We start from the raw sequence: 27,709 nt of genomic DNA on the forward strand, positions 1-27,709 counted from the left end.
CATACAAGATCTACTCATTGTCATGGTTACACACTTGATTGTTTCAGTGCTTAAGAGGGTGGGATGTGAGTAACTCTAGCTTAAACAGAGTTCAGTTTAAAGAGGTTGATTGAGGTCATTGGATATTAGGCAACATAATGGACTAAACATTTCTTGCTTCGCCAAGGACAATAACATCAGTACATGAGTGAAAAAATACAATGTTACCTTCTGCACAGCAGTTGAGGCCTTCCATCTGTATAATGCTACTCCTTGGAAGCCAGTGCGTGTCTTGTTGTGAGTCAGTCCTTAGAATCTACCGTTTAAGTAAGCGGCCTTTTAGTGCCCTAAGTATCAAAATAGTAAATGACAATTTCAGTTGCCTGGTCTGTTAGAGAAATTATAGATTTCCATCTTTTTACTTTGAAGTGATGATGCACATTTATTAGCTTGTGTTTTCCCTTAAAAAGAATAAAACTAAGTTGAAATATTTAGATATAGCCAGTATTCTGCACTGTTTACCAGAATTATAGTTTTCGTTTATGTGTCCCACCTAAACGCTAAAAACCGTATCTTTACACTGTCACCGTAAATAGCAAATGTTCCTTAATCCCTTGGTCTTTGTTGACCATCGCTGCATTATCTATATACCGTGTTCCTCTTGGTCAGCAACATTCTAAATCAGAGTCCATCCCTTACGCTTAAGCTCCATCCTAATTAGTAACCATCACAAAGCCCTCAATTTGGATCTTTGAAACCTGCCTGCTTATTGGTTGGCTGAGACATTCCATAGGATGATCGAGTGTGTTCAGAAGGCTTTGTAACTGTCACAGCTTTTAAAGCAACTTGACATATGTCACATATTACATGTAGTTATCACTGTGATTATTAAATAGCGGTAGAGTTAGGTCAGATAATGGTACACCATGCTCTTGAGTGGGTGCTTTTTCACCTTCCACAGTTGAAGACTTGCATTTTTGTTTTGCTGTCAATATGTATCTGGTTGTTCTGGGAGAATCTTTCTTTTAAGTTGCTGGAATGTCTTTTTTATGTAGTGCAGAATTTTCCATTTTATGAATTCTTGGTGTTGCTTGCCGTGTCCGTTAACGGTGTGACAATTGCTTGTTTTTGTGTTTTCTTATGATTTGAGCCAGGCGAGTCTTGCAAAATGTTTTCAGTACCTTTTCTATGTAATATCTGTCTAAGCATGGCTGAAACCTGGGACTGTCTGCTTTATTGGTGTGAACTATGCTCTAAAGCAGGGGTTCCCAGCCTTTCGAGTTCTGTGGACTCCCACTTTATCATTACTTGAACCCGGGGACCCACACGGAGTCATTATTGGAATCTGGGGACCCCCCACTGAGTCATTACTGAAAGGTGGGTGCCTAATCTTTTAATATTATTTAATTTTCTAAGCAGTCTTGGACCCTCTTAGGAGGTTTTGCGGACCCCCAGGGGTCCCCCAGACCACAGGTTGGGAACCACAGCTCTAGAGCAAGGGTTCAAAACCTGTGTCCGGGGACCCCTGGGAGTCTGCAAAGCGTACTTTGGCAGGGGGGTCCATGACTGCTTTAATAAATTGTATATAAATAAAGAAGCAAAATGTAATATTTAAAATTGTAAAACGTTCTGTAAATGTGAAGGAATTTGAGGCTCAGATTGATTTGGATTTGCAGGAGTATTACAAGTGCACCAGATTGGTTATAGTATGGATGATGAGTGGTCTCAATTGAATTTAGAAAAGATCCAACCTTCCCATTGAAATAAAAAATATGACTTTATTAAATTTGTGAGTGAAATAATTAATATATGTCCTCATTTATGAATTTGTTTGAATATTTGTTTCTGTATTCCTTGTTTATTTGGTTTGTGGCTTAAATGATCGAAAATGCTTAGGCTGGGTGTCTCGGCTTCCAGTAATTACTCAGTAGGGATCCCCGGATTCCAAATGTTATTCTGGGAGGGACTTTGGTTTCCAGTAATGATTAAGTGAGGGTCTACAGAAGTTGAAAGGTTAAGGGCCATCGCTCTGAAGTACGTGTGCCAAAAGCTAGTCATCAGCACTTGTGGATATTGTCACCTCTTGAAGGACAGCCCCCTAGAGTTGACGGAGGCACACATTAAAGTAAACTCAAGTGTCTGTTGATGTCATGGGAGCTGTCAGCACAGCTTGCTATCAAGCGTTGTTCCAAAGCTTGATCAGGCCACTTGTCATGAAAGAAAAAGCTCCTAGGCCGAAACTTTCTTCACTCCTTCCCACGATGATAAAGCTGATGGAGCTCTGAGACCCAAGGCATGTGCGGTCAGTAGCACCATCTCTGCAGCTTGCTGACAGGCTACAAACTAATATTCCCAAGTCAGCATCCTGGTCTATTTCATCTTTTACTGTGCTGTCTACACCCTCCTAAGAGCAAGTAGACTGGGTAAAAACTATGGGCCTGATTTAGATCTCGGCAGAAGGAATACTCCGTCACAAATGTTACCGATATCCCGTCCACCGTATTACAATCTCCATACCAAATAATGGGATCGTAATACGGCGGACGGGATATCAGTCACGTTTGTCATGGAGTATTCCCCTCCACCAAGATCTAAATCAGGCCTTATGTGTCTTACTACTGGAAATTCTCGTACTCAAACCCAGTTTGAAGAAGTTTGCTTCTTTTCAAAAGTGAAAGGTAATTCCCAGAATAATACAGTTTTCACAGATATTCTCTGCAGCAGCACGTGTCTGTTTCATTGCCTTTGCCTTAAATAAGAGGTCTTACTTAAATAAGAGGTCTACAACTTTCAGAGACGTAGGTATTGTTATACTAGCATCAGTAAGTCATGGTACGAAATGTATAATCACAAACATCTTCATATTCATATCCCTTCTGCCAGAAGTATGTGCCACAGTACCACTCATTTTGTACCCTTTTTGTTTGTTTAGCCCCCCAGTATTTTCATTGCCCGCAAACGTAACATTTTGTTAAGTTACATATTCTGTTTCTGCTCACTTACATTGCCCAATATGTCCCGGATCCACAGTGTGACATACAGAGCACAGCTGATCAGTACTCTACTCTGTTGATATAAGTTATTTGCTTCCAGTGTCTGTGCTGGTGCTGTACAATAAGTCACTTTCTTTGTCCCTTCAGGTGTTCATAACCCAATGTATTTATCCTCCTCTACTCTAGTAGAGTCTCTGTTTCAGTTGTCTTTGAGGATTTGATGATGCACTTGTAGGTTCGATGTTGTTGCCTGCCAGGGGGGTTGGAAAGTTTACAAAGGGCTCCTTCCCGTCATGGTCTAAGATATTCTGTATGGTCCAACAAAGTAGGAGTGCAGATTGATTTATTTTCCTCCTTTTACATCTCAAGTTGTGTTTAAAAGCATTCTTTTGAGACCTTTACCATTGCAATATGGCATGATGCTGAAACGGTAAACTTTTAGCAGCCAAGGTAGGTGCATTGCACCTTGCCAATACAACAAAACGTTTTCACTTGTCTTTTTAAAGTATCTTTGTGATTATCTTTGTAGCCCGAGAAGCAGGGCATTTTTACACCCTTCGAGACTGACAGCAAACTCAGAAGTTAAGTAAAGTCTGTCTCTGACACCTAGAACATAAGTAGGGACCAATGGAAGGCAGTTGCCTGACTTACACCAGCCTGTGCTGTTTGATATGTGGATTTATTTGATTGAGTCATAAGGGTGTCCAACATCCTTTGATCATGCCAATAAAGGCCCTAAACTTATAATAGATCCTTATTTTTAAATTTAAGTTTTGTAAAGGTGTAGACGCCTTATTTCAGCTGCATCAAAACTTTTGATTCAACGTTTTATCCCCCCAAATTGTTTGTATCTGGTTGTGAAGATAGGATGTTTAGAGAGGCAGTCCATAGAAGACCGGCAAGTTTGCTTGCTGGAAACTCAAGAGACATAGGCCAGTGTGCCATTCGTTGCATCTTGAATTGCAGTTTTGATTGACAGCCAATGGATTGGTTTCAATATATGTGCAATATAGTCATAATATTGTACACAGTATTGCAGAGGCTTACTATTTAGGTTTTGCCTGCACAGTGCTTGCAAAATTTCTTGTAATGAAAGGAAAACCTTAAGAATGGCTTGGAGCCCACCCATTACTTACCTTTATGTACGATTGGTTGACTCTCGTGTCACCCTGTTTTCCTTTTTACCTTGCTTCCTATTGGACAGCAGCTCCTCCTGGCTTCCAGCTTCCTCCTGGGCTTCAGAGTCTTCATCCATGTTGTGGAGCAAGGATGCCCTTTGGACTGTGTTAAGGGCTTCTGTCAACATTTGGGACCTTGAGTTCTCGGAAAGCAGCTCCAAGCAGAGATGTAAAGGAGCCCCAGCTGTCTTGTGAGATCCTCAGTGTGTACTAGAAGGGGGTTTGTGCCCTGGACCAGACAAATAATCCTGAAAGTATGTGCTGCAGCCGTAGGGGCAAGAAGCTCATTTTATTCAGGGGATTATTTCTGCTATGCCTTGTCAGTACTTAGGACTGCTCACCTATACTGTCACAGTTCTGATGGCCAGTTTGGTCTATTTTACCTTAGCTAGTCATTGTTTGATCAGTTTAGTTCGTTTCTGGGTGCAGGTAGTTTGGTCCTGGGTGGGGTCAAGGGACCCCTCTAGTCTTCTGAGAAACTCCAGGCAGTTGGGCACATCTTCACAGCCCATGGTGACACTTTATTTTATCTTGAATCCTGCCGTAAAGAAACAGCTAGACATAGTTTCAGTGTCTAGAAATCACTCTTCAGGTTCACACAGATTTTTAAGAGACTTGTGCTTCAAAATACTGGCACTGGAGTCCCTGTATTTATTTATTCCAGTGGAACTTGACAGGGGTGCAGTTCTAAATTAATAAAAAAAAATGTTTCACCGTATTGATGAACAGCAATCCGGGTAAGAGGTCATATTACCAGGATCATTCACGAAACAAACTAGGAAAATTGGCTGTGGCTTGGCGGTTGTATTTTTCCCCCCAACCTCCAGCCATACATAACAATAAAAAGTTCCCTGTACAGTGACACAGGATGTTGGCAGTGGCTCCAAGGGAGAATGGTCATGTCTACACAAGTGTCTCTCTTATCTGGAGCCACAGTACCTCCCACAGTGATATCTTCGTGTTGTTGCATTCTTACCAAACACTCAGGATGGGAATGGTTTGGTTCTGTGGAATACTTGTGTTTTTTTGGGTTGGAGGAGTGGATAAACTTCATCCCAGAAATGCATTTAACAGATGCCTATTAACCATGCTGTCTGCCTATCGCCATATAACACAGGATATTCCCTTGAGATCGGAGTAGAGGCGGTTTAGGTGCCCATCCTAAGCCAATCAAAACCGAAAAAGTGAACAACAAAATATAAAAATAAATACAATGGAAGAGCTGCAACACTTACTGTGTACCATAGTTCTTACATTTCCAAAGATGCTTAGTTGTATTAGAATCCGCCTGTAAAAGTAGTTGTTAGCGATTTACAAAGAGAATCCAGGTTTTGTAAAGGTCCGTGTGTAAGTTCTGCAGCACCGTCCAAACCAGCTCCCAAATTATCCATGTGACAAACTCGTCACTAAAAGTTATTAAACTATTAAAAAGCTTAGATTTGAATAAGTAAGCATTTTGCTCTATCACGTAGTCTAGCTAAGTAATGTTTTAAAGCTATTGCTAATTAATGTTTTTAGGGCTTTTGAAATGGTCGTATGAATAGACAGACCAAAATCGTGTCTATTGTTTCAGCAATATGCGTGATTTATACTTGAGAGTGTATTGCGGCTTGGTTTGAATTCATTTGTACTAAGGAGACCAATTGTGGTTGAACACTCAGCTTTGTCTGTTTGGGAGAGTTAGTAATGCCCAGTTTAATAGTTGTAGGATTTACTTTGGAGACTGCAGTGTAAGTGCTGGGATCTGATCAGACCATTGGCTGGCCCCTAGGGGGTATTGTGCATATGAGGGTACATTTCCGGGCATGTTTCTATTTTAGTGGGGTGTCCTTCTTTAACCCATTTATGCCAGAGACATTTGAAAAGTGTCTTCAGAGTTGGGGCAGAGCATGCGCTGCTCTTAGAGGTTTGAGACGGTATTTCTGGCTAGAATCTTGACTTATCCCTGACTGAGTTCAGTTTTCTTTTACCTATCGGTAAACATTTGTCTCCATAGTAGTGATCCTCTATATTGCTTTTATTGTAGATATAATCTACCAACTATCAGTCTATTGCTGAGATCACAGTGTATTTTCAAGTGTATTAACAAGCCTCCTTCAGTTTAGACCCACAGCCAACACGTGTGACCCCACAACTCTCCTGGGACCTAGAGATTTTTCTATTTTTTGTCAAGGCACTGACATAAACAGCTTTTCTGAATTATGGATTTTCCCCTTTTAATTGTAAAACAACAAAGTGCATCCTTCAACCTCCCTCGGTGAGCCTGTTTTTTCTAGCATGTCTGATTAAAAGACTAATCCCTTTAAAAGACGTAAAAACGAAGGGGATGAATGCATTTTAAGAGGGCTTTTTTTGGTAAAAGTGTATAATTTGACATGTAAGGTGATTCAATGATAACATTGTTCTAGCTAAAAATCTGCATTTTCTCCACGTTGCTCGTGTTGATTGAGCATGGTAATTCGTCTATTCCCTCATCTCCTAAAGTGGTGTTGAAACTTGGATAAAGTTAGAGAAATGTACTGTGAAAAGAAGCAGTAGAGGCTGTCAGAATTAGGTCACGCACCAAAGCGCAACCTGCCTCGGTGGAAAAAGAGTACATGTCTTCTTGGACAGATTTAGATTTCTTGAAATCTGAATGCGAGGAAGTTTTCTTGAGTTCTCTTATTTCTGGCATTTGAAATAATAATTACTGAGAGTAAGCAACCCTGATCTTATGTTTATGAAGAAATGCTTGAGTAAATGAATTACTCTTTTTAGTCTACAGTAATTGGAGTTTTCTCAGTGATGGATTTGGAAGCAGTGATTTGTGTTAAATGGTGTTGCTTGCCATGGTTTTGTTTTCATATATTCCAGCCTAAGTAATTCTCCCCCAAGAAAGACACCGTAGCCTTTTATTAAACTACATAAGCACAGAGATTCAACTCTTGCCACGCCACCCAGGGAAGGTTGAAGGTATGCACCTCTGAGGTCAGACAAGGTACTGTGTTTTACTGCAGGGTGGTGTAATCAGCTGCTCCTTGATGAATCTAGTCTCAATCCAGGGGAGCAGTAGGTTTTTTAATTGTATTCAGTGCTAACTATTGCAGTAATGTTGAGATTTGAATCTTGCGACAAATCCCTACTGCAGCTTCCGAAGGTCCTTCTCCACCTTGCTGCGTGGCCTTTAGTCAGTGGACTCCTACTCTTGCAGATTCACCACTGAGTCTACGCATTGAGAAGAGCAGGTTCTGGAGACATCTTGACAGGTGGGCCTTTGGCGGGTCCGTATAACCATATTAACACTGTGTACCAGAGGTCTTTTCAGATAGACTCTCGTCAGCGCTTTGTATTTAAGTTGAAAGTCCTTCCATAATTACGGTCTCATACTGTTAGCTAAGACTGAACACAAAATGTCTTAAAACCTAGTGACCAGATACCTTGAGAAAGACCCCACATAGTTAACCTGCTGTTTGCAATGGTCTGTTTTCTGAATTCCTCCCGATCCTTGCATTTGTTTTAGCCTTCTGCATGTTGAAGTTGTATATTTAGAGAAGATAATTTATTACCATCCAAACATGGCATATAATGTAATTGAGCCCAACTTTCTGATTGCTCTTATGGTTGCTGCTGTCTGTTGTGCTGGGATTGCCTTTTACCACTGCTAAGCCTCACGGGTGACTGAGTAATTGGGTGCTTAAGGCTCCTTTGACTGACTCCCAGCACTGGGAGTCAATGTACGATAATGGGATATTAGTTGTGAAGGATGTGGGTCCCTCACATGTAATATGTCCTCAATCTTAGTTCTACTGGGAACCAAGTACACTTGTGGATCACTTGACTCTCTCGGGGTAGCTAGGCAGAGTATTCCAAGATCTAGTCAAGAGAGGTATACTGCGCTAATACCTCAGTCCACCGGCATACAACATCTTCCTCTAATATATTGTTTCTAGTCATTGATTTTACTGAAAAAAAAAAATATATTTTTTATATTTTATACATGCTGCTCAATACTGTGCATCAATTTATAAGTGTATATATGATGGCTGGTGGAAATACCTCTAGTGTCACTCTCCTTAAAGTTCAAACCACTAAGGAGCCCTGAACCGTATAACTAATGCACCCCCCCCCCACCACTTTTACTAGACACAATATAATGTTGTCTAGTTATCAAAAGACAGGCCTACCTGCTTTGTCAGGTGGTCACTACATTAATACAGGGAGCAACGGGCCCTAATAAACTAATGCTACCCGTTAAAACCCCTAAGGATGTACTTTCAGAGGTATTGATCCAGTTGATAAAGTCTCTTCTAAAATTGCTGCACTTCGTATTTAGGATGATCTGGGAGTCCCAAGGGGCCAGCGATCTTTGTTAGAACTGGGGATGCTACTGGCTAAAAGAGATGTTGCAAAATAATGGAGGGCACCAGAGTCGTCCCCCTACCCCTCCCTAACCCTCCCTTCCACTTTTGAGGGAACAGTGGGCAAGCATGGACCGGAGTGCAAATTTGACTGACTAAGCCCCTCTGCTTTTTATTCGTCCCAGGAGGCAGGCACCAGACTGTTGGATGACACACTGCTTGGTTTTTATAGACTGGATCATGCACTGGAAAAAATCTCACTGTCTAGCCCCATCCATAAAACCTCAGCAATGATTGACGTTAAGCCAGTTCTTAAAACTTTGCCCTATTACACTCCTCTGTCCTTTCGCACCTGCGTTACCATCTGGTTGCTATGAGACTTAGGTGCATGTCAAAAGCAGCAAGCTGGCATGCTACGGATATGTTGTTGGGACTGGCAATGATATTAAAAAGTGATTCATTTTGCTTGATAAGGAATAGCAGACAGAATATTGAGCAGCAATATTAAGAAGTAACTTTCTTCGAAATGGCTTAAGTCACGAATAAAACTCACTGCTTTGTTGTTTTGGGTACGTGGCTGCTTAGATTTTACTAACAAAGTCTCTAGACCTGTGCACAACCATCAAAGGATTGTAGAATGATAATGTGGGTATTAATACATTCTTTTTATGTAGCCCAGTTTATATGACTGCACTTAGGGATCTGAAAGGAAGATTTAAAACATTTGTTTATAGATTCATGTTCCGGACAACTCCTTGTTAGTGTGTATTCCAGAGCGAATACTAATGATACTCTTTTTATGGTTAAATTATTTTTATGAGCACATCGTATCAAAATCGGATGTACTGGGAGTCCCTTAGTACTGCAGTACTTAACAGTGCTTTGCTTCTTATACACTCCTGAATTTGTCTAAAAAAAATCTTCACTGTGAATTGCATCCTTAGGCTGAACTATACTTGTGTTGCAGCGTCAGTAGATTCTTAGAGATCTGAAATACATTAGTAGAGACCAGACTTTTTATTTCCTGTGATGACTGATCTGGAGGGAAACTGAATCTTCTCATGCCGACTAGGCTCCTGGGCGGATGTGTGTTCCCTTTTCAGATGTGTATAATTGTCCTGGGAGGGATTGAGCTCTCATTTGGGATTTCTTGCAGCTCTGATTTTGCTGAGTTTGAACGTTCGACTTTTTTTTGTTTCCGCAGTTTTGGCAAGCGGTCAGCAGGAAGCTTCAGGCGTGGCTGTGAATGCATTGTTTTAGAGCCTTCTGAGATGATTGTGGTAAGTAATTTATTGGTCTTCAGATCACAGAATTTCCAACCTTGGTTTTCTTGATTAAGATAAACTTATTTTCAAAGTAGTGTGTTGTCTGCAAGTTCTGCCTAGGACATAGCATGAAACTGATAAACCTGAAAGTGTGGACAATAATTCCCATTTACATAAAAGGAAAAGAGTTAATGTGATATGACAATGGAGTTGGGATGGCAGAACTGAATGGATTACAGTTAGTCAAAACGAACAGGAGCAAAGGTAGTTATCGTACTCGACAGCAGTAAGTAGATTTCTTGAACATTCCTGTATGTGGGCAGAACTGTAAGTCTTTTGCATGACTCGACCTGTTGTCAACAAAAGCTTGCTGTTAAAGCCTCTTTCTGAGTTTTAGAACATAAACAAGGCTTATTGATTACCTCAGTGCTTGGTGAGTGTGCCATCTGCTGTTATATCTCGACTGTATGGCAGGTCTTGTGACCCGTGAGCTCCAAGGTAACTCTTGGTAATAGCATGCATAGTGTCTGTTTGAAGTGACTTGCAAGTTACTTGAAGTACTCCAACAAGCTCAGTAACAACAGTTTTATTAAAATAGATGAGACACCCCTACTCTGGCCAATGAACGAGTTTCAGTGCCACAGTCTTTCTAGGAGGGGTGAGAGGCACTCAGTGGAATGCATCAAGTCTATTTTTTCTTGTCTATAGCCAATATGAATGATACTGGTCTGGGTGTTCCTGTACGCACACCTACACTATTGCTCTCTTTATCTTTCTCTCTGTGTCTGGAGGTGGCTGCACATGCACATAGAGGTTTGTGGGGAATCTGGCCTCGTGCATACATCAGAGATCGACTTGGTACTTTAGATCTGATGCACAAAGAGATTTGTGGGTATCTCATTGCACACGAGCTCTGGAGAGTGACCACATGGCGTTGACAGTACACAGGAGATGGGGCAATCCTTTTTAAATTCCTCCTTGTATTTTCTAATATTGAGCGGCCGTCCTGCTAATTAACAATTACCTACCTGGCAATTTAACTGTGACCCCAGTAAATCAGGTGAGAGACACCCATGATTATGCCAATACCAGTGACCTCTTCTACTATGCCGCTCATATTGTGATGACAGAGGTGGGTTCATGTGTAGTCATTGTACAGTCACTGCTTCAGCCTGTCCACCTCATGATGTATCTGATGCTATTTCGAGGGTCAGTATGTACCTCTTGCAGTCCCTACTCCTAGAGAGAGGTTCCCTCTTAATACAGTCCTAGAGTTCATAGCTCTGGGATTTAAAGGAAGCAATGACCTGGGAACCCTGTAATGTATAAAGTTCTGTGAAAGCCCACCCCGCCTTCACTTCCTTTTTAAAGGAAATTCTCTCTCAGTAAACATAGTTAATACCACAACCACCGTCTTCACATTGAGTATGTGTGAAAGCTTTTCTTTCCCACAGTTTGAGTTCACACAGCCAAACCTTGCAGCCCTTCTCAGAGCCTTGCTCTCTGCCGTTTATGCACAGGCAGTGCGCTCCAAAACTGGACTTAACAAATGTTATTTGGGTGTCCCGTAATTGGATAATTCTGATCCCCGTGCTGGGAGGCCATGTAAAATAGTGGCATAATAGTTCTGAATGGTGTAGGTCCTTCACAAGTAATATGTCCTCAATCTTAGTTCTACTGGGAACCAAGTACACTGTTGTAGCACTTGACTCTCTCAAGGTAGTGAGGGAGTGCAGTCCAAGATATACTCAAGGGAGATGTACTGAGCTAATAATACTCTGTCCACTGGCATACAGACCCCCCCCCCTCCAATAAATCGCTTCTAGTTATTGCTTTCACTGACAACAAGGAAAGTGTTTTATTATGCTACTCAATACTGAACATCAGTTTACAAGTGTATATGTGATGGCTTGTGGAAATATCTATAGTGAGCTCACACTACTAGCAAGCCCTGAACTCTATAACCGTAATACCCCATGCATACACTAGACACAATACAATGTTGTCCAGTTGTCAAAATACAGGCTTACTGTTTTTGTCAGGCGGTCTCTACATTAATAAAGGCAGAAATGGGCCCTAATAAACTAATGCTACTGATTAAACTAATTAAGGATGTATTTTCAGAGGTATTGAGCCAGACGATTGAAGCCTCTCCTAAAATTGATGCACTCCATATTTTGGATAATCTGTGGGACCCAAGGGGAAAGCGATCTTTGGTAGAACTCGGAATGCCACTGGCAAAAACAGATGTTGCAAAATACCTGAAGGTGCCAGAGGCCCTCACTCCCCTGTTCAGGGAATGGAAGACAGGCATGGACCGAAGTGTAAAATTAGAAGAAACCATTTATGCAGTGTGTGAATGGTCTCCAAAACACTCCAAAATATGAGGGAATGGTAGTCATATTAGGAGTTTGAGAGTGGGAGTACCTGAAGTGGGCAAAGGGGAACAAAGGCAATTACACAACTGTTTTCTGTGGGCTCCCCATGCCCACTTTAGGTATTCCCAGGGACCGCAATGTGTGTACATTATTTGTGTCTATACCAAAAAAACACAACACATTGTTATAAAAAGAAATTACTAAAAATGGTACCATCTTACAGTGACATTCATTAACACCTACAATGATTCACTGAAAGGAGAAAAGTTTGTTTTGTCCTTGTTTGGCACGCTTCAGCCACCAGGAGTGGTTTCACCGGGCCTCCTGGACTCTAAATTTTCAGTTCTTAGACAGCCTGATTTTCTCCTGCTCATCCCCTCACACAGGACCTCTCTCCTGTCTGGCACTCCTCCTGGGCGTGAGGCCTTCCTCAGTAGCACCCCCCAGAACCCTCTTGCAGAGTGCCCCCCTGCCTTCACCCTCATTGTCCCATGTCGTATTCCAGTCTCAGGGTGTAAACTGAAATCAAAAGTCCTTGAGTCCATCTTTGCAGTGAGGTCAGGTGTCTTCCCTCCTCCAGCTTTGCATTTCTCTGGCATTGCTTATTCCAGGTCCAGAATGTTCTCAAAAGCCTCCCTTATGCAGGGGTTTTTATGTGGGGTGGAAAGTAGACTAGATCCACTCCTTGGGTGACACATCACCACTCCACCCCTGCCCCAACCCTCCTGCATAGCATTTTGGGAATTTCCAAGATGGCGCTATTTGTTGAAAGACCAAATCTGAGAGCCTAAGTCCTGCCCCTGAACTGTTGTCAGAGGAGGTCTTCAGAGAGCAGCCATTCCTGTGAACACGTCAAGACATATGGCTACTTTCCTTTGTTTCCCTGGGGATGAGTCTTCTCAGGCCAGTTGCAGTGTGAAAAGTAATTAGCACAGGCACATTTTGTGCCCTCCCTCTCCACTCCCAGGTGCAGACGTAATTACTGACTAATTAACTTGGCCCAGCAGGGTGACTTAAAGGACCAAATCTTGTTAGGAGCAGAGTCAGAGAAAAATTATGATTCTTGAAGTGTCACAATGTCACATGAGGATGTTTGAAAATTGTCAGATCTGCATTCAGTATCTTGATTTGCTATCAGAAAGTTGCATCACAGTCATCTCTTACCCTAAATATGATAAAACTGTACTTTGGTGCACATTTGGCCCAAAGCACATAGTAGAGTAGGCACTCTATATACATCAGCGAAGCACTACAAATGTACATACTCACTGTGTCTGATAGAGATGTCTCGTTGCAGATTCCTTACCTTACAATATCCCCCAGGTGTCAGTCTTGATCCAGATATTTTTCTTATGCAGCATCCCTGCACACCGTTAAGTGGTGTTGATCAGCTCTGCATCCATCGTTTGCTCCAGATAGGATGTTGCAGGTCCTAGATAGGTGCCACCCTGTCGCACTGATGTCACTTTTTTACTCTCCATGCTAGCCAGCACTAATCTGAAGAGAGCTACCTCTCAGTCAATTTTTGAATGGCTTTTTCTTGACGTTTAGTCGAAGTTTTTTTCAATTTGTTTACCTCCTGGTGCGTTGAGGATGTCATCGAGGAAGACCGGGTTCAAGCCCTATGGATCCTGTCATCAGGCAACGTTCACGATGGATCTGCACCTTTTTGTTTATTTGGTGCCTGGAGCACAACCATGACCTGAAGTTCTGCTCCAAATGTCGGGCCGTGCATCCAAAGGCTTTGAGGGAGCATTGCCTGAAGCAGATGGTGGGCCGACGCTCGACTCCATGCAAATCAAGATCGCCGTCGAGAGGAAGGCCTCTGGATCAGTTGCTGAATCCCCCTCACCGTTGTCCCACTCCAAGTCCTCGGGATAATCAGGTAAGTCGAGGCATAAGAAGAATTAGAAGAAGTCCAAGCACACTCTGACTTCTCCTTGTTCGTCTGCCAACAAGACGAGAGAGCGTTGTCTTTTTAGGCCTCCATCTGTGGAGCCTGCTTCTGGGTTGACTCCACAAGTTTCTGGGAGCTGGAGCAGCCCCTACATAATTGAAAGAGTTCTATGACGCCATGCACTTCATTTTCGGGCAGTCTGACTGCTTTTGCGCCTTCGAGCCCACAGAGTCGGAAGGGGCATCTTCAGGTTCCACGCCGACAGCTTCGGTTCTGAGGGGCACCAATAGATCCATGTCCATATCTGGTCATGCTTCCATCATGCCAAGCTGACCTTCCCCGACGCCAGACCTGATGCTCCTAGCGCCGCCTGTGCCCCAAGTGGCACCATCTCCATTGTTATTGCCGACTTTGGCATGGAGCCGGATGAGTGTAATACAACACCAACTTTGGCGCTGACAAGAGCCTTGCCTACTATGTCGCACCCTGAGCCACTTACCTATGGGCTAGGCATTGGTAAAGAATGGGAGGGGGACGCAGGACCCTTCAGAATTCCAGCTCTGAAAAAACTCTATATACTGGCGTACAGACTTGGGTGAAGCCAGCGGACTGAATACTTCTCAAGATACTGGCATGCTTTCTCTCCCTACTGTGGCTACACATGAGGGAGCTTCATATTCTATGGTGGTGCGAAGAGCAAGCAAGGTTCTCAACATGAGCTGCCCTCGGTGGCAGTTAGGACTAACCTCCTGACAGAGGTGTTTGAACCTGGAGGTTCATACTCAGACCCCCTGCTTCCATTTAATGAAGCCCTTGTCCAAACCCAGCACAGTGGCTCCTGTGAACAGGACAATTGGGCGCCGCCATTGTACTGCTCCGGGGGCAACTCAAGTTTTCTGACACAACACCCCACCCCCAAGAATTTGTTTGTCCAAGAATCCACCTCCCATGGTGCGTTCCCTTCTGCACCACAGATAGGGAATCCAAATGGCTGGACACACTTTGGAAAAATATCTTTTCTTCCACCAGCTCTGCATTGCGGGCCATGCAAACTGCATGCCTTTTAGGCTGTTAGTTCAACATGCTTTGGGATACAGTTGTGCAAGTGCTGCCACACGTCCCAGAGAAGGCCGGGCTGTACTGTCTCAAGCAGTTGCTGATGGGACAGCCTTCACTGTATCCTAGACCTCTGGTCCCTCAATCTCTTGCTCAAGAAGGAGAAGTTCAAAATGCTCACTCTGGCTCAAGTTCTGTCTGCCCTGGACCAAGAAGACTGGATAATAGCATTGGACTTGCAGGGTGCTTATTTCCATATTCCCGTTCTGCCTGCCCACAGACATTACTTGTGGTTCACGGTAGGCCAAAAGCAGTTTCAGTTCACCGTGCTTCCCTTTGGCCTTAACAGCACCCCTTGGGTGTTCACCAAGGTGATGGCAGTGGTCGCAGTTCATATGCGCAGATGAGGGGGTTGCAGTCTTTCCCTATCTAGACCACTGGTTGTTAAAGGCGGGCTCGCCCCAGGCTGTCATCTCCCACCTCCAAACTATGGCTGACCTCCTGCATTCATTGGGGTTCACTATAAACATGCTGAAATCGCACCTGACTCCCTCTCAGATGCTCCTGTACACAGTGAAATTTTGGGCTTATCCTGCTGAGTGGGAAGTCCAAGATATTCAGGCTACGAGATAGACAGTCTCTATCCTGGATTTCGGTGAGAATGACTCGGAGGCTGCTGGTCCTCATGGGCCCCTGCATCTTTCTAGTGACACATGCCAGATGGCATATGCGGGCTCGGCAGTGGGACCTGTGGGTGCAGCATCAGGGGAATGTCTCTAACATGGTCCATATCTCGGAGGGAACTGTGCAAGATCCGCAGTGGTGGTTAATAAACAGTGATTGGGTCAGTGGCAGATCCCTCTCCCTTCCCCAACCAGATCTGACAGTAGTGACAGATGTATTACTCCTGGAATGGTGCGGCGATCTGGAAGAGGTGGAAATCAAGGACATCTGGACTCCACATCAACTTGTTGGAGCTCCGAACAATCTGGCTGGCATTGAAAGCATTTCTTCCCTCTCTCAAGTGAAAGATAGTGCAGGTGTTCCCGGACAACACCACAGCCATGTGGTACTTCAACAAGCAGGGCAGGGTGGGGTCATAGACCCTTTGTCAGGAGGCTCTGTGTCTCTGGATGTGGCTGGAACAGGGCATATCCCTGGTGGTTCAACATCTGGTGGGCTCTCAGAACATCAGAGTGGACAAACTCACCTGACAATGCTCAATTGATCACAAATGGCATCTCCTTCCGGAGGTGGCGCAACGTCTCTTTCAGCAGTGGGGAGATCCTTGGTTAGATCTGTTCACCTCTGAAGAGAATGCACAATGTCAGCAGTATTGCTTGTTGGAGTTTCCAAGGCGGCAATCACTCGGAGACACTTTTTGTCTCTAGTGGAACTCAGGCCTCCTGAATGCCTTTCCGCCCACACCACTTCTGCCCAGAGTTCTAATAAAAACACAAGAGCGACCGGGCCCAAGTTATCCTTGTGGCTCTGGATTGGGTGCTGAGAATTTGGAATCCTGTGCTGTTGAGCATGGCCATCAATTCTGCAGTCAGACTGTCCTTTTGGGAGGATCTTCTGTCATAAGAGCAGGGGAGGGTGTTGCACCCAAACCTGTCCACTTTCCGCCTTGTTCTGTTGAGATTGAGCGGCAGCAGTTGACAGCTTTTGACCATCCACCCGAAGTCTGTAATGTTATCTTGGCAGCCAGACGTCCCCCCACCTAAATGGTATACACCAATTGTTGGAAGAAATTTGTGGCATAGTGCACAGACAAGTCTGACACCCTTTTTACCCCTCTGTCTGAGGTTCTGTTGTATAATCTTTCTTAGGCTCAGCAGGGCTCTGCTATGAGCATTTTCAAAGGTTATTTGTCTGAAATGTTTGCTTTTTTGAAGTTGCCTGGTCAACCTTCTTTGTTTACGTCTCCTTTGGAAATAGGTTCCTCAAAGGTCTTAAACTTCTGTTTCCTCCTTCCCCATTTATTATGCCCCAATGGGGTTTGAATTTGATTTTGACGTTTCTGATGTGCGATCCTTTCGAGCCTAACCACAATTGTCCTTTCAGGCTTCTCACTTTAAAACCAGCCTTTCTTGTGGCCTTTACCTCTGCCCGTAGGGTGAGTGAACTGCAGGCATTGTCATCTAAGCCTCCCTACATTTATATCTTTCCTGACAAAAGTGGTTATACACTTTCATGTCGGCCAATCCATCACATTGCCTACTTTTTACGTACACCCCACATCCTTCTAAGGAAGAGGAGAGACTCCACAGCCTGGACCCAAAAAGAGCGTTGGCGTTCTACCTTGATCGTACAAAAGAATTCCAGGTTGTTGATCAACTCTTTGTTGGTTATGTGGGTGCGAAGAAAAGTCGTCACGTGATCAAGGCTACGGCTGAAACGCGTTGTTCTGGGAGGAAGCATTGGTGAATAAAGTCTTTTGGACCTCCACATGGTGTCCGGGAACTTTCTGCATGTAACAGGAGGATTGTTGGTAATAAATATATATATATATATATATATATATACACAAAGATTACTGGGACATTATAGTTAAACTCATATTTCATTAATATGAAATCTGCAAAATTCAGCAGTTATAGTTACCTGAGCTAACTAAAACTTGAGTCCCAGTAATGCACTGCTTATGACCTCACATATTATATCACTCATGACATGGTCAGTGACATCACTGACAACATATCAAATTACATCTGAAATTACATCATGATGACATCATACACCCACTCACACCTCCATACAAGCTCACATACATCCAGACACACCCAAAGTCTCACATAATCATTCACACACCCTCATTCACTCACACAGCCACTGACACAACCACTCACTCACCCATACGGCAGTCACTCATCTATTCAGAGACCCGTACAGCTACTTACATCCACTTGCAGACCCACACAGCCATTCACACACCCACTCATACAGCCACACACAAACCCACTTGGAGAGCCACAGACATACTCACATATACAGTCACTGACTCACCCATAGTCAGTTACATACCAAGTCACTCACCCATACAGCCACTCACATACCCACTCACGCAGCTACTCACACATCCATTCACTGTCCCAAACAGTCACTCAGACGTGCTGCCACTCATACACCCACTCAACCATACAATCACTGACTCACCTACTCAGATTGTCACTTGCACACCCAGTCACTCACCCATACAAGCACTCACAAATCCACTTGCTGACAGATACAGCTACTTACACATCCACATACTCTCCCATACAAGAGCTGACTTAGTCACTCACTCACCCATACAGCTACTCCCATATCCACTCACTCAACGATACAACAACTCACACATCTACTCACTATCCCATGCAGTCACTGACACAGCCACTCGCTTATGTGTACAGCCACTCATACACCCACTCACAATCAATGCAGCCACTCACAAACCCACTCGCTCACCGATACAGCTACTTACACATCCACTTCTGTACCATACTGGAACTGAATCAACCACTCACTCGCCCAAACACCGACTCACACATCTACTTACACTTAATGGATGATGGCACTTATTTTTGAAAGCCGGCATTTATTCTTTTGCCTCACACATTTCCTGCGAGCAAAAGAGACAAATGGGAAAGATGGAGGAAGAGAAAAAAACGAAAAAAAGCCTCACAAAGGGAGAATGCAGAAAGCTGCAAGAGTGAGCTGAAGGGGCAGGGAGAGGCCGTAAATGAATGAAAGAGGCCCGATATGGCTTCAGGATTACGCTGCCTCAGTATTCTGTGCTCGCACGTTTAATTGCAGCAGCTGTTAGTTTCAGAGAAGGGCTTTGGGCACTGGCACGTTTTTATTTACAAATTAAGAACATCTACCACACCACAGTTTGTTGTCACAAAACCAACTTCTGACTCCTGTCAATTTCCCTGTGCTGGTGTATGCAATAAACGCTTGTATGGAAGACAGGTATGTGTCCAATCTCTAAAACGTACTCGAATGCAGACAGTGTGAAAACGTGCACCTTTCCCACCTTGAATCTCACATCTGTTACCGAGGGAAGAAGTGTCCCTTTATTTAATTGACTGATGTAAAATGTCATTCATTGAGCATCACATTCTGTTGTGATTACCAACAACAAGCAGCGCTCTCTGGCAGAGTGAGTGTTCCGTCTGATGCACAGTTTCGTCTCCGCATAGAAAAAGTGCTGTGCCCTCCCGGTGTACACGAATATCCTTGCCTGAGTAGCGCTTACGATTACTCATATGCGTCTTGATGCCCACGGTTGAAGTGATGTTAGCGAGGCGAATCCGACGGACGGTATTGATTCCACCAGAACTCTTCGCTAGCTCGACCATCAGCATCTGTCTCTCGCAGATACAGCACGACCTCAGTAAATCACACCTGAAAGAACTGGATTACTAATTGATTCTTTACACTCTGATAAGTCGGGCACACGGTAAAAAGAAAAGCGGTAGATAATATTAAAAAACAAGTTGCAAAACATGCAACTGTTTGAGCACAGTTGCTGACATTTTAAATAATAAACTTTGTACTTGCAGCACATGTTACAAAGCACATATCATCTTATATTATTCTCATTACATAGAACTAATTTCCATTGTTGCATCGTAACACATCCTGTATCTGGTCACACTTTCGTACAGATCTGGATTCCAGCTTTGAAACTTTTGACTATCTTAAGTTCTCATGATGGCACACTTTTTTTTTCAAATAAGTTAATTTGAGCAGTTTTCTGAACCATTACGGTTTTATCATTTGTTGCATTTTACCTCCCCCCTAAACCATAGATTATCTCCAGTATTAATACTTTCTTCTTCTTAAAATGTTTCCTCCCTGCATGTTCTCTTCAATATATAACTATATTTCAGGTATTTGATTTAAACCAAATTAAGCACAAAACGAGAAATGAAACACCATTCAGATTTTTTTTTTTTTTTTTTTTAATTGTGTCGGGAACTTACCTTAAGTGCAGTGCTGTATACAGAACAGAGTTGCTTGGGTTGAGACTGAATTACAAGTCGAGGATGGGATGGACATTGAAGGAGCATTCAATTAGGATACTGCTGACTGTGAAATGTAACTGCTCAACCAACCAGCTGTACTTTGGGAACTGTTAGTTTTGTTGTTAGTTACATAACATAATTCAGTTTGGGCACTGAAGATATCACGTAATTTGCCAAAAATCTCATGGTTTCCATGTTCTAATACCAGAAATGAGACTAGGAAGCACGTCTCCACATTTCATGGTCAGCAGACGACATCTCTTCCTGTGAAGTAGAAGTGATGTGGTACGTTGTACTTTGTATTTGATGATTAGCATTCAATGAGCAAAGTTGTCAGTACTGGTTAAATTCTCTCCATTACATGGACTTGATTCATGGGTACTGACATCTACTGACAGAAAATCCCTTCTACTTCTGATGTGTCCTAGATATTATAGTTGTAGGAAGCAATATTGTAATGCGAATGAGCCAGCTTTGGAATAGACCTGATGCAAGGTACATCCCCTATATCATATTTAATAAAGTTATGCAAAGTTTTTTTCTTTTCGTTTACCGTGGAGGCTCCCTTTATTTTATGGATCAAATCTGTTTATTGATATTTTGGATTACGGAAAAGAGAAAGAAACATGGTACACAGCTATGCGCCCACAACCTTGCAGGCCGGCTGCATTGGTGACTCTCCTTTCATACAATCTAAGAAGGATTTCGGCAGAGAGTGCTGTTATAGTCTGTATCTCATGTGCAGTGTTACCAGACAGTCAACAGTCAACAATCAACAAGAACAATTGGCAAAAAAAATGAAGTAGCTCCCTCCTGTTGTTACGCCGTAATTCCCTTACTTTCCACCACCACGGGCACTCAGACTAGTTGTCCCCTAACTCCCAGGATCCAGAACCCAAACTGAAGGGTTGGGCTGCTCACATGAGTATCACCTGTCCTGCAGCAGACGCAGGGTCTTTAAATATGCAGGGCAAGTAAGTTCATTAAATTCAGTTGACAGAATCTTCTTCTGCTCACTTTTCGGCCGCCAGCGATAATTTCTCGATCGCTAAAATGAACCAGAGTTTATGGAGCCATGAGGTGTAGCTCGGAATCTTGTCCGTTCCCCACAGGGCTAGAATCGTCTGGTGCACCGCATTGAGGGCAAGGGCAATCTGCCGTTCTCTCAAGGAGAGAAGGGGGAAGTTGAGAGGGTTGGGCAGGCCCAGAATAGTGTATGTTGGAAATCTGGGAATCTCTGTGTGGAATACTCTATCGATTTTGTCTAGGATGTTACTCCAGTATCTTTTCAGCTTGGGACAGTGCTGTAGCTGGTGTATGAGTGTGCCCGTGTTTCCACCCCCCTCCAGCAAAGCTCAGATTAGTGGGATCCCACTTGTGTATTCTCCCAGGGGTATAGTACCCAATATATTGCTATCTTATATGCTGTTTCAGCCCCTGGTATGTTGTGAGCTGTATGATGTTCCCTGTAGTGTATTCCTTCCCACTCCTCTTCTCACTCCTCTTCTGTTAGGTCCCTCTCCACCTCAACCTCCCATCTTCTCTGTCCTTTAGTTTTGAGGAATGGTGTGGTTTCTGGAAGGTGCTTAATGATTTCAGAAATCAGCCGCTTGTCATCTTTTTTTAATCAGTAGCCATTTCTCGAATGCTGTGAGAGTTCTCGCTACCAGGGGTGTGACCATTGGTTGGAGCACCCATTGTCTGACCTGGTAATATGTAAATCTGTCTGCCTCTGTTAGCCCATATGCCTCTTTTAGGCAATTTAAGGGTATAATGCCATCTGTGTCGAATAGACTCCCCACCCTTCTGCAACGCCCATCATGCCATCGCTGTAAGCCCTCAGATTTCAGGCCAGGGGTGAAGTCGGGATTTGAGCAAATCGGAGTCATAGGGGAGAGAACTTTTGTGGTCGCCACCGCGTCCCATACCTGGAGAGTTGCACCAGTGAAGAGTATAACCCCGTCGTTCTATATCTGGGCTGCAGCCAAGGGCTCCTTCCATATATGGGACCCTGCGACAGCTTGGTCCATGAAGCACTAGTGTTTCTCGGTGAGCGGGCGGCTCCACTCCAGCATGAAACATAACTGAGCTGCTTGAGAGTACTTCAAGAGGCCTGGGACTGCCAGCCCCCCCTCTATCTTAGGAAGGTACAGTGTGTGGCATGAGATGCGTGCAGGTTTCCGGTCCCATATAACTTTTGATATCGCCGTCTGAAGCGTAGCCATGGTGTTAGGTGGTGGGGCAAGGGGGAGTGTTTGGAATAGATAGAGTATGCGCGGAAGGATTGTCATTTTTATTGCAGCAATTCTAACGAACCAAGAAAGTTTGTTTTCCCCATGCCTCCAAGTCTTTTAGTACTGCCTTGGAAAGGGCAGCATAATTCATGTGGGCTGTTTTTGTGACCAAGGTACGGGACGTGCGAGGATGTCTCGATAAAGAGGAATCTGGATCGCAGTTCTTCCTCGTGCTCAGGAAGGACCGGCAGGTTCAGAATTTGAGATTTCTGTGCATTTACTTTGAAGCCTGAAGTGGAACCGAATTTGTGTAAAGCGTCAGTGAGCGCTGGGAGTGAGACCATGTGTTCTGACAGAGTAAGGATCACATCATCAGCATAGAGACTAATAAGGTGGTAGCCACCCCCAAATGTTATGCCCATTATAAGGGGATTGGCTAGCAGTCTTTGTGCCAGGGGCTCCATGTAAAGAGCGAATAGGAGCGGGGAAAGTGGACAGCCCTGTCTCGTTCCTCGCCTTATCGGAAATGGCAATGACAATGTGCCGTTGACTCGGACCGCTGCTTTGGGTTCTTGATAAACACATTTTATCCAAGTCAGGAGGTTCGGTCCGACCCCAAAGCGCTCTAACACCTGGAAGAGATAGGGCCAATGCACCTTGTCAAACGCCTTCTCCGCGTCAGTAGTAAGTAGGAGTGCCTCCCTGCGCGATCTGTGCATTTTGTCTATAAGATGTAAGAGTCGCTTTGTGTTGTCTCCACATTGTTGATGGGGTATAAAGCCCGCCTGATCCGGGTTAATAAGTTCGGGCAAATAAGGGTTGAGGCGTTGTGCTAAGATGCTAGTGAACAGCTTGGCATCTATGTTTAGAAGGGAAATGGGTCGGTACGAACCACATTCCTCCATGTCCTTCCCGGGTTTGTGAATTACAGTGATAATCTCATCTAGCATGCTGGGAGCAAGAGTTTTGGTCTCTGTGAAAGAGTTGAAGAGTTGTGTGAGTATTGGGGCTAGCGCAGGACAGACCGTTTTATAGGAAAGGGGGGTGTAGCCATCCGGACCTGGCGACTTACCGACCTTATGACAGGAAATAGCCGATATCACTTCTATCCGGATTGGTTTGTCAAGGAGAGTTGCATTCTTTTCCAAGAGTGGCGTGATTGTGCAGTCAGCGAGGTACGTGGAGGGATCAAGGGTGATCGCGGTGTCTGTCGCGCATAACTCCCTGTAGAATTCGGAAAATGCTTCCACAATTTGCCCCTCCTGCGTCTCACCTCGGGAGGGGGAGCGCACCAACTGGATGGTATTAGTGTGGCGTTGTGCCCTTAATTTGTGGGCAAGAAGTTTCCCGCAACGATCGCCCCAATGTAGTATTGTTGGAGCCGTGCAATAGCATACTCGGCCCGATCCCAGTCTAATCGTCTCAGTTGGAGGCAAGTTTTCTCTAGTTCTCTCCAAATTCTTGGGGCTCCCGTGTGTTTGTGGGAGCGCTCCAGTGCAGCCACCCTCTGCTCGAAAATGCCAGCCAGGACCCGGAGCTCGGTTCAGGTTGAATCGGGATGTTAAAGTTATAGGATCATGGTCTGCCAGAGCCCAGGGCTCTATTGTGGTCTCCTGGACCCGAGATCGGAACTCAGGAGAGGCCAGAAAATAATCTATGCGTGTATAAGTCTTTGTGGGAGCCAAGTAAAAGGAATAGTCTAGAAGCTTCGAATGAGCCTTCTGCTAGATATCATCTAAGTCGCAGTCTGCAAGCCACTGCAGACCTGCTGGAGTAAGAGCCCCTGTCTGCCCCTGTCGTTGCCCTGACCGGTCTAGGTCATTGTCCATAACAAGGTTGAAGTCACCACCCACGAGTATAGCTCTGTAGGGGTGATGAGCGTGTGAAATGGAATGAGTCTATTCGCACTCTGTAGGATAGATATCTGCCCTTTATCTCCTGAATCTTGGCGATTAATTCCCCATGGAACTTTTTAGAAACCAAGATCGGCACCCCTCCATGTTTAGTGGGAGCTGAAGACCAGTACTGTTGGGGAAACCATTTGGAACACATTCGGTATGTGTCTTTGGCCAGCAGGTGTGTCTCTTGTAATAGGCATATATGGCTTATTGACTGCTCAAGATAAGAGAGAATCACCAGTCTTTTCGAGGGATTATTAAGGCCTCGGACATTGAGGCTTAGGCACTTAAATGTCAAGTGTATGAATGCGGGGTGTAAAGCTGTGGCATCCATGCTCTTTGAGTAAGCTGGACCTGGGGGCAGCCCTGGATGGAGTGTCGGTGTGAGGGTTTATAGGCATATGCGCCATAAGGTGGTTCTTGCGGGGGGAGCATATTATTCCTAACAAAATGGCACAACAGGTGCACATCTAACAACGGTTAAGTCCTTTACAGGAAGTCCAAGAGAAAGCAAAGTTTCGAACAGGGCTTGGGGATATCTCGTAAAGTCTAAGTGCGGCATCCAGGGGCCCGCTGCCCGGGCCCCACGTCAGTATCCATCAACTCCAGGCTCCCAGGGTGGCCCGCGGGTGTCCCCATCAGCTTCTGGCAGCGGGCAGTGGCTATGTACTAACGTTGGCAGCAGTGCTGTTCAAAACAGATTGTGTCTCAAGAGCTCTCTCTGTGGAAGATGGCCACGGTGGTCTCTGTTTCGGTTCCTTTCGTCGCCATCCAGGGTGACTTTCGGGGGGCTCCGTCCCGGGGGGAATTCGCCCCTTGCTCTGTCTCCTCCAAGTTTAGGATCCGTCAGGCCTCGTGAGGCGATTTCACCTGTTGTGTCTGGTCCCTTCCATCGGAATATGTTGGAAGGGGTGGCCCCAGTTGTAAGGTGTGGAGTTGGCCCGGAGGTAGTCTGTGATGGGCTTGAGTTCCCCACACCTCTGCAGTGTAAGCAGAGAGAGGTCCTGATAGAGCAGCAGGGTGTGCCCCCTAAACTGGATCTGAGGTAGATTCTGCGCCTTTTGGAGGATATCTTCTTTGGTCATAAAATTGTGGACACACTAGGATGTCGGGAGGGCGGGCCCCAGCGCCCTTTGGTCAGCCAGCTCTGTGGACCCAGTCCAGCATGATCTCCTGCTTACTGTCTGGGCCCAGGGGTGAGCGAAACAAAGCCGTAGCCTACTCTCTGATGTCTTCTCCTTCAGCCCCACGAGGAGCCCCTCTAATGCGTATATTGTGGTGACGGGAACGATTTTCTAGATCCTCAGTCACGATCTGCAGTTGCTCCTGTTGTTCGCGCAGGCGAATGATCTCCTGTTGAAGTTGTTCGACTTCATCACCTCTGGATATCTCATTGTTCTCCATACCTGACACTCTTTCCCCTAACGAGGTGAGATAAGCGCTTAGCTCACGAATCTCCTGGGAGAAATCTTTTCGTAGCTCTTGAAGATCTGTCCTCAGAGTTGAATAAGGAGGTGAGGAATCCCTTTGTAACTGGTGCTGGTCTGTCATCCTCAGCATCTCCCTTTTCTGCAAGCCCCTGTGTTTTGGCAGTAGCGTCGGCGTGCTTGCCCTGCGATGGATGGGATCTAGTCAGCATCTCCCAGACTGACTGATCGCTCTTTGGTTTGGTGGAGGCCATCGCCCTTCGCAGCTCACGGTGGGATTCCCACTCTGACTCTCGTGGGAGGGCAACCCCCTCCGACGTGCTCTAATGCTGCTCACCACCGCGGGCCGATCGACCCCGCTGAGCTCTCTCCTCCCGCTGCACTCCCAGTCACCGGGACCACGGGCAATCCATTTTCAAGAGGGGTAGGAGGGCCCATCTTTCCCCACCCATCCTCTTCAGTTCCACCAGGTGCCCACAACCAGGGTCATCAGCATTTCAGAGGGCCGGGGGGCCGGGGCCGCATGCCGCAGCCTTGTTAACCAGACCCCGCCCCCATCCCATTACTTCTGCGGCCCGGTCTGTGCCGCCGCCTTCTGGTTCTCAGGCCGACCGGCCCGCCCCTCGTCTGCACTGCCGGGCGCGAGTCCTCTTGTTGGGATCTCATCCCACCGCGTGGGGGCCGGGGGCACGGCCCTCGCCAGTCAGCGCGGCCCACGTGTGTCTCGGGCCTCTCTGATGGCCCGGTCAGGCGTGGCCCCTCCGCCGGTTCTGCCTCAGCGCGGTCAAAGGGTGGGGGGGCGCTATGTTATTTCTCCAGGCGGTGGAGCGCTCGGATGCCTCTGTTCACGCCGCCATCTTGGCCATGCCCGCTCCCTTTATTTTAAAGATATCAGTGTTGAGAATGAGTGAGCAACACGCTTTTTGTGCATATACACCAAAGATTTGTTTTTATTCACAAGCAAGCATTGGCCTAGGCCATTATGTCTAAGCTTTGGGACTTATAGGCTTTGCAGTGCCTTTTGGCATGGGGCTGAGGGGAAGCACCACATGAGGGAGAGTAACATGGGGTACGAGGAAGAAGCACAGAAGAGAGCTTGCAGTACTAGGGAGATAGCAGCATGGACCACAGTGGGCTGGTATTTGGCAGGGACAAGCACACAAGAGAGAGAGCTGAAACACACTTGCACTCTCATGGAGTGCTTACGCATTAAGAAGTAGTAGCTCCCTAAATTTGAGCAGTGGATGGATAGAAAGATGGTAAAGCGACTATCCTCCAGGTGAGGGGGAAACTCAGGATAGGCAAACTGTGCGAAAGAAAGCCATCAAATAAGGAGCAACCAATATGAGTGACAGTAAAGTCAACCAGTGGTAAGCAGGGGATTTATAGTTTTGGCTGGTAGGCTCGACCGAACAAGTACCCTTCTTTGACACCTCTCACCTCGTCTGCTCTACTCTGCACTCAGATGATATTGTCTTACTTTACCCTTTAGGTTTCTGAATTCCAGTGTCCTCACCCTGTGAGAGACATCTCCTTTTATGTAGCTGACCCGATTGAGAGTAAGAATAACAAACCCATTCCCCAACCAGATCTTTAATTCTCTCACTAGAGCGAAAGACAACATATTATTTAAGTGGCAACGTGTCAGTTTATTTTATCATGATCCCTCCATACAGTGCTGCACTGCATTGATTCTCTCTTCACACAATCTCTTGGTAATGCAACATCGAGTATAATTTGTATGTTGGCCATTGGGAGAAGGAACTGGTCAGTAGCAGAAGTTTGGGCTTCGTGTGGCACAAAAAATATGAATAAACAAATGCATTTTGTTTGTCCCTTTACAATAATGTTTGGTGCAATTCACCTCTGCATGACTTTCAGTACTTTGTTTATTGGCAGGCCGCAGTGTACATACCCTGTATGGTTGGTTGAGGCCTGGAGCCTGCATGAGTAGGTCTAAGAATGTGTAATTATACTTAAGCGTGCAACACAGTTCCACTCCCCCATTTCCTGTAGGATTCATATGCATAGTTTTAGGTCTTGCCTAAGACA

The 27,709-nt window shown here is 45.1% G+C and overlaps 1 protein-coding gene across 16 annotated transcripts in view; it reads left to right on the plus strand.

Annotated features, from left to right (window-relative positions):
• The window catches only part of RAPGEF2 (Rap guanine nucleotide exchange factor 2), a 681,573-nt gene that overhangs the window by 361,041 nt on the left and 292,823 nt on the right, over positions 1-27,709 (plus strand). For all 16 annotated transcript variants that reach the window (XM_069243519.1, XM_069243546.1, XM_069243572.1 and 13 more), the window contains one exon: positions 9,692-9,767. In XM_069243519.1, the coding sequence (XP_069099620.1) occupies positions 9,692-9,767 (76 nt within the window). The remainder of the gene's footprint in view (positions 1-9,691; positions 9,768-27,709) is intronic.

The sequence above is a fragment of the Pleurodeles waltl genome, chromosome 1_2 (genome assembly GCF_031143425.1).
Source record: "Pleurodeles waltl isolate 20211129_DDA chromosome 1_2, aPleWal1.hap1.20221129, whole genome shotgun sequence".
NCBI classification, from domain to species: domain Eukaryota; kingdom Metazoa; phylum Chordata; class Amphibia; order Caudata; family Salamandridae; genus Pleurodeles; species Pleurodeles waltl.